We start from the raw sequence: 18,975 nt of genomic DNA, 5'->3' as shown, positions 1-18,975 counted from the left end.
CTGGAGGTGAGGAAGGCAGCCATCTGAGGGAGCAGCATTCCAGGCAGAGAACAGCCTAGTGGGTTTGAGGAACAGCAAGGGTGTCTTGGGATTTGAGTGAGACTAGAGCAACACCAGGGCAAGAGCACAGACCTAAGGTGTGCAATTTGATGAATTTTTGACAAATACACTTTGTAACCTATTCCCCACTCAAAATTAGGAACATTTACACCTCCCCAGAAAGTTTGAGTTACAGATATATTGCTAAGGTAGACTTGCCAGGGTAGAATGTGGGGTATAAGATAAGGGAGGGCTGAAGGGTGACTTCCATGCTGTCCACTGAGATCAGTAAGACTGCGAAAGCAGATGGAGAGCCCAGATTCAATTAGGGGGGCCAGGTGAGGCCACTACACAGGGCCTTCCCCAAGCATCTGTTTGATGAGTAGCCTCTCTGCCTTCTCCCTTTCGAAAAACCCTAGAGCTATTAAGGAACAAGACAAATACCTTTATTTTTGGCATGACAATTGCCATATATTATTATACTAGGATACTTCTTATGGTATATGTGTGGATATGGATAACAAAGCATATTGTGATTTGATATTTTTAATTCCTAAAATGTAAAATTATTTTTCTTATTATAAAAGTAATACCTGTTTAATTTAGAAAAATTTTGAAAATGCAAAAAAGAAAATACATTGTTAAAATTGTCTTTCAGACCATTTAGAAAAAAATAACTGGTGGCTTGGTGCTTTTTATTTATTTATTTTTTTAAATATATTTTATTGATTTTTTACAGAGAGGAAGGGAGAGAGATAGTGAGTTAGAAACATCGATGAGAGAGAAACATCGATCAGCCGCCTTCTGCACATCTCCTACTGGGGATGTGCCCGCAACCCAGGTACATGCCCTTGACCGGAATCAAACGTGGGACCCTTCAGTCCACAGGCCGACGCTCTATCCACTGAGCCAAACCGGTTTTGGCGGCTTGGTGCTTTTTTTAAAAAAAAAAAAACATTTTACTTAGTTTACATACCACATTATAAGAGTGTCTCTATTTTTTGTTTGTTTAAAAAGTATCTAAATTTTTAAGACCTTAGCCAAATCCCTGACACCATAGCAAATTCAGTGTTTTAATTGCGTAGCCTCCCTTCAGACCCTGCATTGCACATAGAACTGGAATAGCTAACATGTTGCTGTGCAGTTTCCATTTAATATGGTAAGTTTGTTCTTTTTTCTTTTTTTAAGTGAAGTATAACTGAAATACATTATATCAGTGTCAGGTTTACAACATAATGATTCAATATGTCTATATATTGCAAAATGATCACCAAATATCTAGTTAACATTCCTCACCAAACATAGTTACAGAATTTTTTCTTTTCACTGATGAGAATTTTTGAGATTTACTCTCTAAGCTTCTTTCAAATATGCAACACAGTATCATAAACTGCAGTGTTATTTTCTTAGCTATGGTTGTCAAGCTAACATATATCTCTGCCCTTCAGTGGGAATGTGGTTCTTAATTTTCTAATAGAACTGGAAGAGATTATTATACTTATAAAAATCCATGTTGCAGATAACTTTTAAGGAATATCTATGTTCTGCAAAATTAGAGGAGAAAAGAGTATGAAGAAACAAGAGTAGTGAGTGTTACCAAAACTTGATTGTATGTTGGCAAATGCTGCAGGAGAAGTGATTAAGGTCTATAAATGATATACCTGTCACTTTCTCCTACCTTAGTTAGGGGGAGGGGGAGGGGGAGGGGTAACGGTTGCATGATTGCTACAGCTTCCTTCCTGTGCTGTGTTTTGAGTCTCGGCCACCTGACACCTATTAGATGTCATTGTGGTACTGCTTACTTAAGGCTGGAGAAGTTTTTGTGGTTGAAAGCAGTAGAGATAATAGCAGCAGGTGGCTCTGTGAAGTGGTTGGTGACATTTGTGTCCCCACTTCAGTAGATGAGAAGCCTACCTTCCAAAGACTGGGATGCTGTTGATACTGTGAAGGTGTGTTTGAATTTTGGGCCTTTGCTGTGGACTTTTCTCCAGCAATTAACAACAGCGAGTATTTATTGGGTGCTTGCTAAGTACCAAGCCGTAGCTGTGAATGACTCCATGACTGAAACAGACAAAAATTGTGGAGCTCTTGGAGTTTGCATTCTGGTGGGCAGGGTGAGCAGAGATACAATAAAGGAAATTATATACTATGTAATAAATTAGTTAAGAAAAAAATAGATCAGTATTAGCGGGATGGGTTGTGCCCGGTTGAGGAAGTAACACTTTCAAGTCGGATAGTTAGGGTTGCCTCAGTGAGAAGGCAAATTGAGTAAATGCTAGGAGAAGGCAAGGGAGGAGCCATGGTCTGTACTATTTGGGAGAAGAGCTTCCGGCTCAGGAAAGAGCCAGTGCAGGACGCTGGGTGGGAGTGCACCTGGTGCAGTCTAGGAACAGCGAGGAGGCCAGGGCACTAGACCAGTGGTTAGAGGGAAGGGGACCAGGAGATGAGGCCAGAAAAGTCATAGACAGTATGGCTGTTGTGCCCGGCCTGTTGGCTTCTTCTGTCTAAGGCATGGCCTTAACTGTGATGGGCAGACAGCCAGTAGAGCAGTTATGGGTGTGAAGGTCAGGATTCTGTCTTGGAAAAGTTAAAGATGAGATGTCTGGTAGGCAGCTGGCTAGAGGTGTGCACTGCATATTAAGAGTGCTTAGGTGCGCCCTGACCGGTTTGGCTCAGTGGACAGAGCGTCGGCCTGTGGACTGGAGGGTCCCAGGTTCGATTCCGGTCAAGGGCATGTACCCTGGTTGCAGGCACATCCCCAGTGGGGGGTGTGCAGGAGGCAGCTGATTGATGTTTCTAGCTCTCTATCCCTCTCCCTTCCTCTCTGTGAAAAATCAATACAATATATTTTTTTTTAAAAAAAGAATGCTTAGGTGCAAGAGTATCTCCAGAGAGAGACTGCTGGTTGTAGAGTATGTACATTATCACCTGCACAAGAAAGTAATTTGTTTTGTTATGACAACCACAGGTTGTTTGCTGTTTACCTTGATTATCTTAATATTATCACACACACACAAAAACATATATATTTGGTTTTTAAAAAACAGACCATCGCCGAAACTGGTTTGGCTCAGTGGATAGAGCGTCGGCCTGCGGACTGAAGGGTCCCAGGTTCGATTCTGGTCAAGGGCATGTACCTGGGTTGCGGGCATATCCCCAGTAGGAGATGTGCAGGAGGCAGCTGATCGATGTTTCTCTCTCATTGATGTTTCTAACTCTCTCTATCTCTCTCCCTTCCTCTCTGTAAAAAATCAATAAAATATATTAAAAAAAAAAAACAGACCATGTGTATATGTGTGTTTCTCATTGAGATAATTGTAGAATTACATGCAATTCAATGAAATAATGAGAAATAGAGAGATCTTTTGTACACTTTGCCCATTTTCTCCCAGTGATAACATTTTGCAAAACTAGAGTATAATACCACATTGACATTGACACAATCCACCGACCTTACAGATTTCCCCACTTTTATTTGTACTAATTTGTGTGTAGATGGGTATTTAGTTCTATACAATATTTTACCTGTCTAGGTTTGTGTGTTCACCACCACAGTCAAGACACTGAGCAGTTCCAACACCTATAACCACACCTACCAACCTTCCATACCCCTCTACCTTATAGATATATGTTTGGATTAGTTTTGATTAGCATTTTTTAAGTTGTAGTAAAATACATATAACATATCCCTAGCTGGTTTGGCTCAGTGGATAGAGCGTTGGCCTGCGGACTGAAGGGTCCCAGGTTCGATTCCGGTCAAGGGCATATACCTTGGTTGCGGGCACATCCCCAGTAGGAAGTGTGCGGGAGGCAACTGAATTGATGTTTCTCTCTCATCAATGTTTCTAGCTCTCTATCCCTCTCCCTTTCACTCTGTAAAAAAATCAATAAAATATATTTTTAAAAATATATATATAACATTTATCATCTTAATCTTTTGAGTGTATAATTCAGTAATGTTATGTATATTCACATTGTTGTGTAAAATATCTACAGAACTTTCTCATCTTCCAAAACTGAAACTATATACCTGATAAGCAACAACTCTCCATATTCCCTTTCCCCAGCTCCTGGCAACCACTATTCTTTCTGTCTCTATGAATTTAACTACTCTAGAGACCTCATATAAGTGGAATCATACAGTGTTTGTGCTTTTGTGGCTGGCTTATGTCAATTAGCATAATGTCTTTAAGGTTTATCTATGTTGAAGCATGTCTGAATTTCCCTTTTTAAGGCTGAATAATGTTCCATTTTATGGATATACCAGAACTTGCTTATCCATTTATCCATCAAAGGACACTGATTGCTTTCCCTCTTGGTTATTGTGAATAATGCTGCTGTGAACATGGATGTATAAATATGTCTTCAAGACTCTGCTTTTAATTCTTTTGAATATATACCCAGAAGTGGAATTGCTGGATCCTAGGTAATTCTATTTTTAATTTTTTGAGGAACCACCATACTGTTTTCCATGGTGGCTGCACCATTTTACATTCCTACTAGCAATGGATAAGTGTTCCAATTTCTCTATATCCCACCAGTACTGTTCTTTTCCTTTTTCTTCTTTTGATAGTATCCATCCTAATAAATGTGAGATGACATCTCATTCTGGTTTTAACTTGCATTTCCTTGATAGTTTAATGATGTTTAGCATTTTTTCATATGCTTGTTGGCCATTTTGTATGTCTTCTTTGGAGAAATGTCTGTTGAAGTCCTTTGCCCATTTTTTAATTGAATTTTTTCCTATTTTTGCCATTGAATTTTAGGAGTTCTCTATATGTTCTGGACATTAATCCCCTAGAGAAGCAGCAAACCACAGTATTTAATGCCTTGGGCTCTGGATCCAGATACCTAGACTCTACCAGGCAGCTGTAGGGTTTTGGGCAACTTTTTTTAACATCTCTGTATGCCTCAGTTCCCCTCTCATGGTAAAATGAGGATGTCAGAAGTATTTACCTCAGAGGGCCAGGTGAGATTTATAGAATGGCTTGGACTGGACTGCCTGCAGGTTTTGAGATCCTCGAGAGCATGTCATGAGCGGGAGAGGTGAGGGTCTGGCCTTGGAAAGGCAGAGCTCCATAGACATCCCCCAGCATGGCTCTGGCTCTCCTAGGCGTGGCTGGCTGGCACCTCTAAGGGCTGGCCTGCCACAGATGCCCCAGGAGGCTCCAAGTGGAGATGGCAGCACTGATGAGGTCTAGGCTCCCGCTGCTGTTCTCATTACACTTAGAGATCTCTGCTCTTTTAAAGTTCACAAGGCTCCTAGAGGTGCTAATTGGTCACTGTCCTCTGGTGTCTACCATACTCCAAGCCTCAGTCTTAGCACTAGCCATGGTCTCAGCATTTCTTACAGCCTTTGGAGCAGTGGCATCTGCACCACTCAAGGCTGGGCCCACAGCCCCAATTGTCCTGTCTTGTTTCTTGAGGCTCGCCTGTGAGGCACTTCTCACAGCCAGATGGTCAAGAAACCCACCTTTTTGCAACTGTTTCCCTCCCAGACCCTCAGCCTATGGAAAAAGGTGGCACATTCTCAGCCACAGCGTGGGGACTCTCTGGCTTATCACACATGGCAGCCACCAAGCCCGGGAAGGGTGTGGGTGTGCCAGCATGGGCCTGAGTGCACATGCATGGAAGGACCAGTTGGAGCACTTTCAGTCCTTACCTGTGTTCTCAGCACCTGCCTTTTTAGCCCACTCTGTCTAGTCGTTTTCTGGAGTCCTTTCTTGAAGATGAAGGTGGGAGTGATCAGGTCTGCCCTGTCCAGGCTATTGGAGAATAATAACTTGCAGGCTTCCTCTTCAGGTCTCTGTGAGTGCACTCCACTGCTGGGTCTGGCTCCTTCAGAGATCATGCAGTACCAAGCTGTGTCAGGGCTTGTCTTGTGAACTCTTGGAATGAAAGCTCAGAGCAAGACCAGGGCTGCAATTTCATGTGTTTGGGACAGCTTTGAGCACACTGCAGTGCTCCAAGAGTGCAGTCCGCCGCTACTTGGCTGTCGCTATAGAACTCTGGCTCTTGGGTGTGGGCCTGGAAGTAACTAAGGGGCTCAGAGACCAGGCCAGAGCTGCTAGCATGGCCTGTTGTGGTAGCCTTTGTTGTTTTGGAATTCAGTAAGTACTGGAGATGAAATAGCATGAGGTGTGATCTTCAAATTTTCCTAGGTTTCTACTTGCTCCCTAAGACAAAATAGGGTGCTTATACCGGCTTCCTGTTGGCTTGGCACAGCTGTGTCTCCCACTAGCATGTAATGACCAGTGAGAAGGGAGCACATTTCCCCTGGCCTGTGGCAGCTCTTGCATGATTGGACTGTGAGGTCTGGCTCCAGAGTGAGGGAAGCGGGTGCCACCAGGACTAGTGCTGGCATTGCCTTTTGATTTCCACACATGGATGTGAGCCCTGGCAAGACTTTCAGCTCTTAAGCAACCACTGCCCACACTTGCTACCTTGTAGTTCTAGAGCCGGTAACTCTTGTCCTAGTGCCCATACCACCTTTCCTTGGGTGACAGCGATAGAGCATCCTTGATTAAGAGACTCTTTGGCAACAGCAATTGCTCGTGCTCAATCCATTGTCGCACCATCTAAATTTGTCACTGAACAAATATTACTGAGCTACCACTCACCAGTGAACAGCTATTTGGACATCGGGCACATACCATGGAAGGAGGATCAGCAAAAAGAGATGCCGAGAAGGCCAACTCTCCGTGGACATTGATGCAGTACAAATGTATCGGGGTGAAGCTTTTTGGAAGCAGAAGCATGATGAGGGAAGCAGTGTGTTGCAGACAACCACTGGCCCTACCCAGCTCTCAGTCAGCAGAAAAGCCAGGGCATGTATCCCGTGTCCAGGCTGATCCATGGGATGGGGAGATGGCTGGATGTACTAGTATATCCTAGTAGCCCCTGTGACTCAGAGCTGTTGTCATGAATAGCCTTTACAAACATGTATCCTCGGAAGGTGTCAAGCTCTTATCCAGTATACCTCTGTGTAAATGCTGAGGTGACCTATGGGCTCAGTCATTCTAGGGATGGATTGCTTAGTCCCACTTTTATACTTTCATCTAGTTAATGTCACTTGGACAGTGTTCCAGCAGTTTATACTTTAAAACTTATATCACTCCGCCCTCACTGTCAGGTGAGTGTACATGATAGTATATTACTAGTATTTTTCCTAGGATCAGTAATTAGGGATATTGTTTGAATAACCAATATTTTAAAAGTTTGAGTCTGTTGCTATTCTTAAGTGAATAGAAGCCAAGGCGATGTTGTGTGTGTTTTTTCTTTGTTTCCAGGCAAGCCAATATTTTCAGTTGATATTCACCCTGACGGGACCAAGTTCGCAACTGGAGGACAAGGTATGTTCATGGAATAACAGGAATGCTCACAGCCCTGCGCCTAGCTCTGCTTCTCCTGGTCACCCATTGAGCTATAGAAAGAATATTTGCTGGTTTCAGTATAGATGTGACTCAGTTTAAGTCTGAACAAGTCACATCAAAATCCGTTTTTGGCACTAGAGTGTGCTCTGTATAGATATTTCGGTAGCAGGTTTACCTTTCTAATTTCTGTTTATTGGGTTGATATTAGAATCAATTTGCATGTCCGAGCCCAAGCTTATTGAGCGTGAAAAGTGGCAGGTAGTCTCCTGGACAAAGCTCCAGCCCCAGAGGCAAGGGCTCTTGGTCCTCATCTTGGTTCTGGCAGTGTTTTCTCATCTGTAAAGGGGGAGGAGATGGTTAACCTCTGGAGTCAGTCATGTAGTTATCAGGCCCATTCTCCAGGCTCAAAGCAAGTCAAGTGGGTTAGAGCGCAAGTACAAATGTGCACACCATTTGAAAAGATGATCCATGGTATTGTCGGTGTGTTTTACCCAGTGCCTGCTGCAATATTGCAGTAACAACTCTGGAAAGGCAAAGTCACTTTTGAGGCCAGGACACCAAGATGTATATATGGTCACACAAAGTAGCATTCCCACAGAGCCCAGTCCCCCGGAAGCTCCACTACAGAGCATGGTCTCCCTCTGGCTGAGGCCTCCCTGGCCAGGACTGGAGAGTGCCCCTGGGAGGTCCAGGTCTGCAAGTGTTGCAGAGCAGGTTGCCTGAAGACTTCCTGCTGCTGGGGCTTACAGGGAAGCCTTGATCTCCTTCCAGCGTGCTGCCGGCTGCACCCGAGAGGTGCCCACAGGCGTCACCTAGGACCAGTGGACCTAGCTGGGGTGACAGAGTTTTCTCCTCATCCACAAGAAGATGCACACCTTCCTGACCTACTCGGCATACTACACTCTAGAAGAGCTGATTTAAAAATATGTTTACACCCTAGCTGGTTTGGCTCGGCGGATAGAGCATCGGCCCCTTTATAACAGAAAGTTAAATGAGGGGCTGGATTTTGTTAGTTACCAGTAATGGAAATCTTAGAGAAATCATTACTGAAATGCATAGATATATTTTTTAGCCCAATACTACATCAGTCTATGACCATAGGCACCCGAAATGCCCTCTTTTGGTTGATCTCTCATCTGTTGATGGCAAAGAGCCGGTGAGATAATGAGGACCTTTTCTAGTGTTTAAGGCACATTTCAGACCGGGGTCTTAAAGCACCCATGTGAGAACAGCCATGGACTGCAGACAGCACCTGAAAAGGGAGAGAAGCCCATGCAGAGACCTGAAAGGGTGCTGGGGCCTAGGCTTTTCCAGCCTCTTCATTTACAGATGGGGCCAGCGGCCTGGAAGCAGTAGGGTTTGGGGGAAGGGTGTAAAAGACAACTTATGAAATGTCTCAGATGGCCCCTGTGTCACTTGGAGGCCCTCTACCAGGACCCTTTTGGTTACTGGGCAGGAATGAGGACCTTCTAGGGGGCATCTGGTGGATCCGTGTTAGAGGCCAGACCAGAACTTGGTCCTCATTTGATTCTGGTCTAGAGTTCTTTTCATAAAGTCAGGTTGGCCTCTGCATAGTACTAAATCCACACTTTTTGAGTCCCTATCAGCACTTGTTTTTCTTAATCTTTCCTGTAACTTACATTCATAATTCAAATTCAGTCTCCCCCAATCTAGTTAGTTACGATTTATGAAAGCTAAGTGAGGACTATGTCTCATAGTTAATAGTCTACTCCTTGTGCATTGAGTTATTTCTGCCCCTTCGTTCCAGGACAGGATTCTGGGAAGGTTGTGATCTGGAATATGTCTCCAGTCCTCCAGGAGGATGACGAGAAGGATGAAAATATTCCCAAGATGCTTTGCCAGATGGACAATCACTTAGGTATTACAGAGTGGCCCTTTGCAGGCTTTTCGTGTTGGCAGAGTGCCCAAGGTTAGCACATGTGTTTGTAATTAGAAAGATAAGGCCCCGTGCGGCGGTAACTCCCCTCGGCCTGCTGTCTGAAGGCACAGATGTTGGCTGCACACCTGGGTGAGTTATTCGGCAGAAGACTCGGCCCGCCCACAGAACCATCTTTGGACAGTCTGCAGGTACCTCTGGTGATTTCCTGCTCATGAGTCGTTACTGCCTGATTCCATGGGGCTTTGGGGCCAGCAACCTGGAAGCAGTAGGGTTCTGGGAAGGGTGTGTAAAAGACAACTCACAAAATGTCTCAGATTGCCAATGTGTCATTCAGAGACCCTCTACCAGGACCCTTTTGGTTGCTGGACAGTATGTGATTTTCTTTCCTGCATTAGTGCCTTAGTTTCCCGCCCCTGAGCATCAGGGTGACTGTACTTGGCTGTTTCCCCTGAAATGCTCCAATAACGGTTACATCCCCTGCCTTTGCTCTATTATGTTCTTGCTCTCCCAACATGTCTCTTGGCGTCCTCCAACTTGGAGCGCAAGTCACTCACAGCCTGGTGTGGGCCACAACTTGGATAGTGTCCCTCATATTGCTGGGCTCCCAAAGGTTGAGCTGTGAGTGCTCCCAGAGGCTGCAGCACAACAGGATCCAAGAGGGATTTCTGTTGGTCTCAGTTTATGAGTGCAGGATCAATCAACCTGCAGTGCTGATGAGTTTGGAAAAATCCGAATTTAATTGCTGACAGGTGGAAAGAAGTCAGAGTTTTATGTTTTACCCAAGCTGCTCCCTGAAAGCTCTGGAGAAGGCATCTTGGCCTATTTAGCACATGTCTTCCGGTCAAGAGTTATCCCTCTTCAGAAATACATCTCATCATTAGACAGCCCTTTTTAAATAATGAGATTTAGGTATTTACCAGTTTTCATGGCAGTGAGCCTCCTCCTACTGACTACTTCATCCAGCACTAACACTTCTCAGGTTATGTAGGCTTTCACCCTCCAGGCTCTATTCTGGTCATTTTTTGTTATAGCACAAGTAGATTAGTGCTTGAACTGAATTGTTTTTCTAGGGCTCTCACACAGTAGATGCCTTGAATAGATTAGATAGATTAGACTTTATAAACCTTTTGCATCTTGCCAAACTCTGCTTAAACAAATGACTATTGGATTTTCATCACCCTATTTTTTTTTCTTCCCAGCATGTGTGAACTGTGTGCGGTGGTCAAACAGTGGGATGTATTTAGCTTCTGGGGGAGATGACAAACTGATTATGGTGTGGAAGCGGGCTACGTAAGCATCATTTTCCTTTCTTCACATTTTATTTTTAGAAGCTTCTTTGCTGGTCTTTATCACAGTCACTTTCTTTACCCTGGCACTGACGTTCCCAGAGTCCCAACTTCATAAGAAACAGGAAGTACACACAGGCCAGGAGCAGTTGGGGCCTGACCAGGGAGTCAGAAGGCCACCAACCTCCCTAGTGACCTGCTCAACTGTCCCTTGCCAGGCAACAAGGTTAAGGGCGAATCCCTTCCAATGCTGACATTGGTGGCTTCCTTTGTTTTGTTCTTCAAATGAGATTTCCCAACATGCAATGTGGTTAAAAGTCAGGGTGATCTGATGGAATCTGGGGGGGGGGGGGTCCAGAGCCTGCCCTCTTAGCCATTCACCTCATTTTCTGTCTGGCTCAACCCTGACCTCTAAGGAGTCCCCACTTGAAAGCCCTTTCTTTGCACCAATAGTGAGCTAACCATCACCTAGAAAACTCTTCTTCTTTACACCAGGCAGCTTCTCTCAGGGGGGGTCCTGGGACTCTTCCATAACTGGCTCCCCAGGTGACTGGGGCCAGTCAAGCTGGGGACTCAGACCTATCCACTGCTCAGCCAGAGTGGCCCTATGGCCGTGGCTTTGAGAACAGAGGCACACTGTCCCACCCAGCTGCCCCAGCAAGGTCTTTCTGTGAGTTTGTGAAGAATTCTACAGGAGCGAAGGCTGTCAACAGAGGCATGTCAGTGGTATAGGCACCACCTCCATGGGAGCCCACGTGACTGCTTGAGTGCCAGGAGCTAGAACCTATGATTCGAGTGCTTTCTCTGCCTCAGGTGTTAAGGCTGAGGCCTTCAATTCTTTATAAGAGGGCTTAAAAACTGTTGATTCTGCTACTTTAACCAACATAAATAATATTAAGTATATAATTTGGAAAACTAAAAAAATATAAAAGAAAAATATGATAATCCCACCACCTAAAGAAAGCTATGGTTGATATTTTGGTGTTATTTATGTGTGTCCTGATCCATTTCCATGCGTACATGTAATTTTTTCATTACGTAGTGATATATTGTATATGCTGTCCTGTGACCTGCTTCTTTCACTTAATTTTATATTGTGAACATTTTCCCATGCAGTGGATAGTCTTTTACCACAAGCCTAGTAGATAATTGTGTAGTATTTCATCAAGTGCAAATAATTTACCAATCAGCTCCTGCTGTTCAACAATTCAGTGCTTTCCAGCCATTGTCTGTTTCTGCTTTGTTCTGTCTGCCATGATACGCCATGCTGCAGTGAGCATCTCTGTGCAGTGCCAGAGCCTCCCTGGAGTGCCTTTCTGATTCCTCTTTCACACAGGTACATCGGCCCCAGCACTGTCTTCGGCTCCAGTGGTAAGCTTGCCAACGTGGAGCAGTGGCGATGTGTCTCCATCCTCCGGAGTCACTCAGGCGGTGAGTGGGGCTGCCTGTTGGGTTGGGCGGCCCCAGCAGCTGACTGAGACCAGCAGCAGTACCTTCAGCAGCTCTGTGTCTGGGTCACCCCTCCCCATCACCATCGGTCATACCCTGCCTGTCCCTCAAGGTCTGTGCAGTCATCGTCCCCACTGCCTGCCTCCAGCTGCATTCAGTGCCCCCACTCCTGCCCTCATGGGGTATATGTTTATATTTTTAATGTAGAACTCCCCACGTTCTGCTGTTTATCCTGGTGAACTGAGTCACTACCTTCATCAGTGGATCACTAAGTCCGTAAGCGCACTTTATTTATTCCACAGAAACTAGAATACAGGGGCCCAATGAAGTTTTTTACTTGACCCTGAGCATGTTTGCAAAGTGTTGTAAATAGATTTAGAATGGAAAGACACATTGTGCCAATTTGAACTGGAGAGGAGGAAGGTCAGTCAGTCAATAGCAGTCTAAAACCATGTGGTGTACACTTTGTTAGGCACGAGGGATGCCAGAGCAAATATCACTTAGTCTTACCTCAGAAAGCCTGTGGTCTAGCCCAGGAATATCCTGGAGGGTTTCCCAGGCAGGGAGGACAGCAGAAGTGAGAGGTTTGCTGTGAATGAGTAGGCAGCACTTCACTACTGCTGGATCTTTATATACAAGGCAGGAAGCAGCACGGAGTGGGGCTAGCCGAGTGCGCAGGGACCTTTTAATGAGGATGCCCTTTGTTGTGGAAGAGGCAGGGAGTCATTAAAAGCTTTGAAGCCAAGAGGGAAATCATTCTGACAGCTGTGGGGAAAGAAGGTTGTATCAGTGGTTCGGATGAAAACTTTAAGGGCCTGACATAGGCCTATGATAATGGGAACAGAGAGGAAGAGACTATTTGGGAAATTCTTAGGATAGAGCAAGGGGAGTGATGAAGTAGAGCCCTAGCTGGGTGCATGAATAGCCAGTGGTTGTACTCTACTGAAATCATAAGAACAATAGGCTTAGGGGGATGGACACCAGTTCATTGTTGGGTAGGCTAAGTTTGAGGGAGCTGGGGAGCGAATGTCAAGAGACATTGAGCCTGGAGCTCTGGGGGAACATGGGGCAGGAGTGAGAGGCTTGGAAAGCATCAGCTATAACCCATTGGCAGTGTATGCTCGGCAAATACTCTGCAGACACTTTGAAGGTGAACAAACCCACTTCTTGGTCACCAGATTGAGTCTAAATTTGTGAAAGCTGGCAGTAGCATTTTGTTATTGTTGATAATAGTAAAAATCTATAACTTACTCTTGCTGCTCACAGTGGAATCTAAATGGGTTTCTGGAACTTTGGCACATATGGCTATGAGGGTGTTCAAGCATGTAGTGGGGCCTCAGGCTTTTATGGGGCTCCTAAGCTGAGACTCAGGCTGAGCCATAACCTTGACTTCTCTCCTGGCCCAGTACCCCAGGGTTCTCCTTTACCAGGCAGGTAGGATTGCCCACCTTCAACAGGGGTACCTGCCACTTCTTAATCAGTGGTCCTGATAGTAGGTATGGGTAGAACCATTTAAGAAGAAAAAAATAGTGAAAAAGAAATAAATGAATAGAAAGCTCTGGGTCTAAGTGTGAAAAACATACACTTGGCGTATTTAATCGCGGGTAGAAAAGAAAACCTAGGTGAAATTAGAAGTAAGAGGTCTTAAAAAACATTTAACCTAGCCCTGGCTGGGTGACTCAATTAGTTGAAACATCAATCTCATACACCAAAAGGTTGCGGTTTTGATTCCTGGTCAGGGCACATGCCTACGTTGCGGGTTCGTTCCCCGGTTGAGGTGTGTACAGGAGACAACTGATCAATGTTTCTCTCTCACATTGATCTCTCTCTCTCTCTCTCTCTCTCTCTCTCTCTCTCTCTCTCTCAAAAAAAAAAAAAAAAGTTATAGAACATATCCTTCTTGGGTAAGGATTAAAAAAACAAAAAACAATTAACCTAGAGGAAGAATAGCATCAAAGAGTGCAAAATGTAATGTTAATATAGTATAAAATTTTAAAAACGAAACAAAATACTAAAATAGATATAATTTTCTAGAAAATAAATGTTTTCAAAATTAATATCATAAGGTTAGGAAAAACTGAACAAAGTAGTAACCGATGAAGAAGTTGGAAGCTACCTTCAGAAATGATTCCTGGTCCTAAATTATTTTTAATGCATTGTTTTAAGCTTTTAAGAATAATGACTCTGAAACATAGAAATAGTTATTCTGGAAACTCTAACCCTGTTTCCAAATGTAATAAAAATAACAGCGAAACAAAAGCATAGACAAATATGAATGAAGATAGAAAAGTCAGAAGGGGCCGAAACCGGTTTGGCTCAGTGGATAGAGCATCGGCTTGCGGACTGAAGGGTCCCAGGTTTGATTCCGGTCAAGGGCATGTACCTGGGTTGCGGGCACATCCCCAGTAGGAGATGTGCAGGAGGCAGCTGATCGATGTTTCTCTCTCATCAATGTTTCTAACTCTCTCTCTCCCTTCCTCTCTGTAAAAAATCAATAAAATATATTAAAAAAAAAAAAAGAAAAGTCAGAAGGGGAATACTCACAAGTTCATAACATTTGAAAACTAATTCATTTTGACTAAATATGATTTATAATGGAAGACTTGTGTAAAGGAAATCTGTTAATATAATTCAGCATACTAGGAGGTTAAATGAGAAAAAGCACGGAGTCATCTGATGAGGTATTCTGAAAGACAGATAACTCAGCATCATTTCCTAATAAAAATGCTTTTTAAAAAATGGCCATAGAAAGTTATTTCCTTAACATGATAAAATCATCTGTCTTTTTCTAACCAATGGAAAGTATTACAGTTCACAATTGAGCCTTGTTCCCATTTATATTGAGAAAAGACAAGGATGGGTGCTATCATTTAATTTGTTACTTTGGAATTTCTGCAACACAATGAAGCAAATGAGAAGGAGATAAACATACTGGAAATAAGACAAAAATGAAACGATATGAGCATGGTATTGTATATCAAGAAAACCCAAAGGAAGAAAGCTCTTAGAACTCATAAAGCCTTGAAAAACACTTGGGGCTAATAAAAATGAGTTATTGAATTGGTCTCATATAAGAAAACTTGTAATTACTTATCTTTCACTAGTAATAGCCTATTAGAATATCTGTATATATAAAAGCCTAAGTGACCTGCCAACCATTTGGCCGTCCAACTGGTAGCTATGATGCGCACTGACCAGCAGGGGGCAGATGCTCAACGCAGGAGCGGAAACCACAGGCATGGAAACATGGAACAGACTGATGAATCTCAGAGGGGAGGGGAGAAAGGGGAGGGTAGGAAGAGATTAACCAAAGATCTTATATGCATACTAGAGGCCCTGTGCACAGATTCATGCACCAGTGGGGTCCCTTGGCCTGGCCTGCAGGGTTCAGGCTGAAACCAGCTCTCCTATATCCCCCGAAGGGTCCTGGATTGCAGACCTCAGCAGAGACTCGAAAGGGCATCTGAAAGAAATAATTAAAGTTGTGGAAGCTACACTGTCACAGAGTGAGTTTCTGGTTAAAACTAACAACATTGAAGTAGGCTACAGTGTACCTAATAGAAAGAATTATTCCCCATTGGGATAGAGTAACCATTAGCAGTTCCTGGGTGAGGGGAAAGTAATTTAGAGCTCACTAAATACAGCATACACCAAAATAAACTTCAGATATTAAAGAGAAACATTCTAAATAACAAACAGAAGAAAAACAATTGAATATGTATCAAACCTCTAGCAGAAGGAATGTTTTTCAAGGTTAACAGGCAGTAAAGGATGTCTCAAAGAAGAATAACAGTTTGCTACGTGAATCTTCTACAGTATAGGAAGGCAAACTGATAGAATTTGCAGCTAATGCCTATAGTATCAATAGTCCATGTAGCCCAGCTGGTGTGGCTCAGTGGTTGAGTGTCGACCTATGAATCAGGAGGTCATGGTTCGATTCCCGGTCAGGGCACATGCCTGAGTTGCAGGCTCAATCCCCAGTAGGGGGCATGCAGGAGACAGCCGATCAATGATTCTCGTTGATTTTTCTATCTCCCTCTCCCTCTCTGAAATCCCTAAAAATACATTTTTTAGAAATAGTCCATGGAAATTGCAAAGAAAATCACGTCTCCTTTCTGGATTCCCAGCTAACCACTTCTCTGCTCTAGGACTTAGGCACCACGGTGAAATTCTGGGGTTCACATGTCTGCCCTCCTGGACTCAGCTCCTAGAGGAGGTTCTCGGTCCTTGTATTTGTTAGACCACTGTACAGGAGAGCTCGTCAAAAACAGGAGCAGTGTCATCTAAGGATAAGACAACTCTAGACAAACATGTGAAAAACCTTCAATTTCACTACTAGTCAAAGTAAATTTAAAATATAACGAGTTAAAAGGGAAAAGATCATAATCCTCAAGTTATTAGGGGAGTCTTGAAATGGACCTTCTGCTTATAGAACTGTGAAGTCATAGAGGTCTTTGAAAAGCAGTCTGCAGAGTTAAGAGACTCCAGGCTTAGGAAAATGTTCAGTTTTCTTCCCAGATTCCCACTTTGGGGTAATGGGCTCAAACGATCCAGGATGTGGAGAGTGGCATACCCACATGCTCATTAATATGAAAAACTGGAACCCAGTCAAAGTTCATTGTTAAATTAGGTCTGTTTATGGTAGCGAATACTCTCAACGACATAGAATGCAGAACAAATCAAAATAACCCCTGAAGATCACATACACTGTTAGAATGTTCCAACAGCATACCAGTGCATGCAGCGTGAAATGGGAATGTTAGTACAATGTGGAAAATTCATCCAGCTGTCACTGAAGATTTTTTAACTAGAAAAAAAATACAATAGAAATTTTGAATATTTTGCTTACACCTCTTTTTAAAAATCCTATGAGGAAAGGACTCGAAAGCTAATAACTTGCTGCTGTGTTTCTCTTCATCTCACCAGCTATTCTTCTGTACGCTTAGCGCTGCATCAGGCAATGAGAGTAGATCAATCAGTAAGACCGTGCCCGTCACACCTGCATGTGAGATGGGCATCGTCACCATCACGTTCATTTATATAGATGCTTTGGAGTGTGCCTGATGCCTTCCTACAGCAGTTTCTCACATTTAATCCTCACAGCAACCCTCTAAGGATAGTTGCTTGCTTATGTATGTATGTATGTACGCATGCATGTATTTCACATAGGTGCTATTTTAAATCCTCATTCTACAGATGTGAAAACTGAGTCACTAAGAAATGAGCATGATTGGTTGCGTTTGGGGGCTCCATAGGGAAGGGGTATTCCTGTCAGGATGTTGGCGATGAGAGCTGATTAATGAGGAAAAGGGTCTGGAGGTGGCTTTTCTCTCATTCAGTCAGCAGCTATTAAGCCCTGACTGTGTGTCAAGCACTCTACTAAGTGTAGAGCCTGCAGTGCTCAAAGGGCTGTGTGAGATAGGCCCAGTGAGGATGGGGGAAGCAAGCTTAGCAGGGTTGAGGAGCGAGCCCCAGGCCACAGGCCCGATAGGTATCAGAGCCGTGGTTTTAATACGTGGGTGCAGTGCCACAAGACGCCATGCTTTCAGCCGTGCCCCTAGTTGCCTCATGTATGAAAGGGGTAGCGAGGAATCAGTTAGATCCTTCAAAATTTATGACCAATTGACGATCATTCGTGGGGAAGTTTTTCAAAATGGTTACAAAGAGAGTCTACTTATGATGGTCCTAGGTCGAGTCTCCTCAAACATGACACCAGCTGGCAAATGGGTGGCACTGCTTTGGCCCCTTGCCGAGTCTGCGCTCCAGGTAAGAGACTCACCGTCAGCCCTCTGTCTTCCAGATGTGATGGACGTAGCATGGTCTCCTCATGACGCCTGGCTGGCTTCGTGCAGCGTGGATAACACTGTCGTCATCTGGAATGCAGTGAAGTTCCCAGGTCTGGGCTCCTCTGGCTGGGTGGCGGCAGGAATGGGTTGCCATCATCTGTGCTGTCTGTTGGTGTCTGGAGCAGGATGGCTCTCTTTTGGCTGGGGGCAGCATGTGTCTCACAGTGGGCAGGGATTCATGTGTCTTGTCAGATACTCAGATATTTTTCTTCATCAGTTATGTTTGTTTAGAGGTTTATGTTAAAGAAAAATAGTAACTGAGTGCTAACATGGATGTGCCACAAATCAAGAGGGTTGTACATTGACAACTGGCATTTGGGACCGTGCTCAGCTTGCCCTGACACTCCCACCCATGCTGTGCCTTCATGTGCACCCCAGCATCTCCTCCACACATATGCCTTCAAGGGTAGCAGTTCCACCACTGGGCTCTGGCCTTAGCTCAGTTGCCACCTCCTCTGTGACACCCTTGAGCAGATGCAGGCTAGCAAATCCAGTTTTGCAAAAGATTAATTTTTCATATTAATGTGTTTGAAGTCATGACAGATGGCATAACCTGCAGTTTATACCTAGTAAGATATTGCTTATGTTCCTGCTTCATATCTGGATATGGTTTCCTCATGGGCTGAAAAGCATCGTCCATGGACTTAATCCAAGTCATTTTCTCCCTATAAACCACCAGTATGTGTGGTGACACTCAACCTGGCCACCAAGTGGCAGATTTAGAGCTGGGGTAACATTTAGGGGAGGATTTCTAGGAGGTACTATCTCACACACTGTCCTCAGTACTGACTTACAGGGGACTCAGTGCAGTGCCCAGTCCCCTGTGCTGCCAGGAAGGTTCACATCAGAAATGCCAATGTGACGACCCAGGTGAGCGTGGGCTTCTATCTAGAAAGGCAATACCGCCAACTACAGACAAGATAAAGGGGCAGAATATGGCTCTGGCCCAAGCCGAGGCCCCTGATTGCCTGCCCCTCCAGGGGCATATGCAGCCCAACCCACAAGTGTTAGTTGTGAGTGAAGGGTGATCATGATGCCCGCCTCCTTGGTGCAGTGTTCAGGTGGGTTTTGCCTTCGTGGAA

General features: G+C 44.2%; 1 protein-coding gene across 2 annotated transcripts in view; it reads left to right on the top strand.

Annotated features, from left to right (window-relative positions):
- HIRA (histone cell cycle regulator) overlaps window positions 1-18,975 on the top strand; it is a gene marked incomplete at its 5' end in the record, with an annotated part of 63,317 nt that overhangs the window by 7,199 nt on the left and 37,143 nt on the right. For both annotated transcript variants that reach the window (XM_081114129.1, XM_081114128.1), the window contains 5 exons: window positions 7,329-7,391; window positions 9,181-9,291; window positions 10,512-10,602; window positions 11,935-12,029; window positions 17,848-17,943. In XM_081114129.1, the coding sequence (XP_080970255.1) occupies window positions 7,329-7,391; window positions 9,181-9,291; window positions 10,512-10,602; window positions 11,935-12,029; window positions 17,848-17,943 (456 nt within the window). The remainder of the gene's footprint in view (window positions 1-7,328; window positions 7,392-9,180; window positions 9,292-10,511; window positions 10,603-11,934; window positions 12,030-17,847; window positions 17,944-18,975) is intronic.

This window comes from Myotis nattereri, assembly GCF_964212035.1.
Source record: "Myotis nattereri genome assembly, chromosome: 19".
NCBI lineage: Eukaryota > Metazoa > Chordata > Mammalia > Chiroptera > Vespertilionidae > Myotis > Myotis nattereri.
The sequence above is the reverse complement of the archived record's forward strand: the minus strand, read 5'-3'. Positions and strand labels throughout refer to the sequence as shown.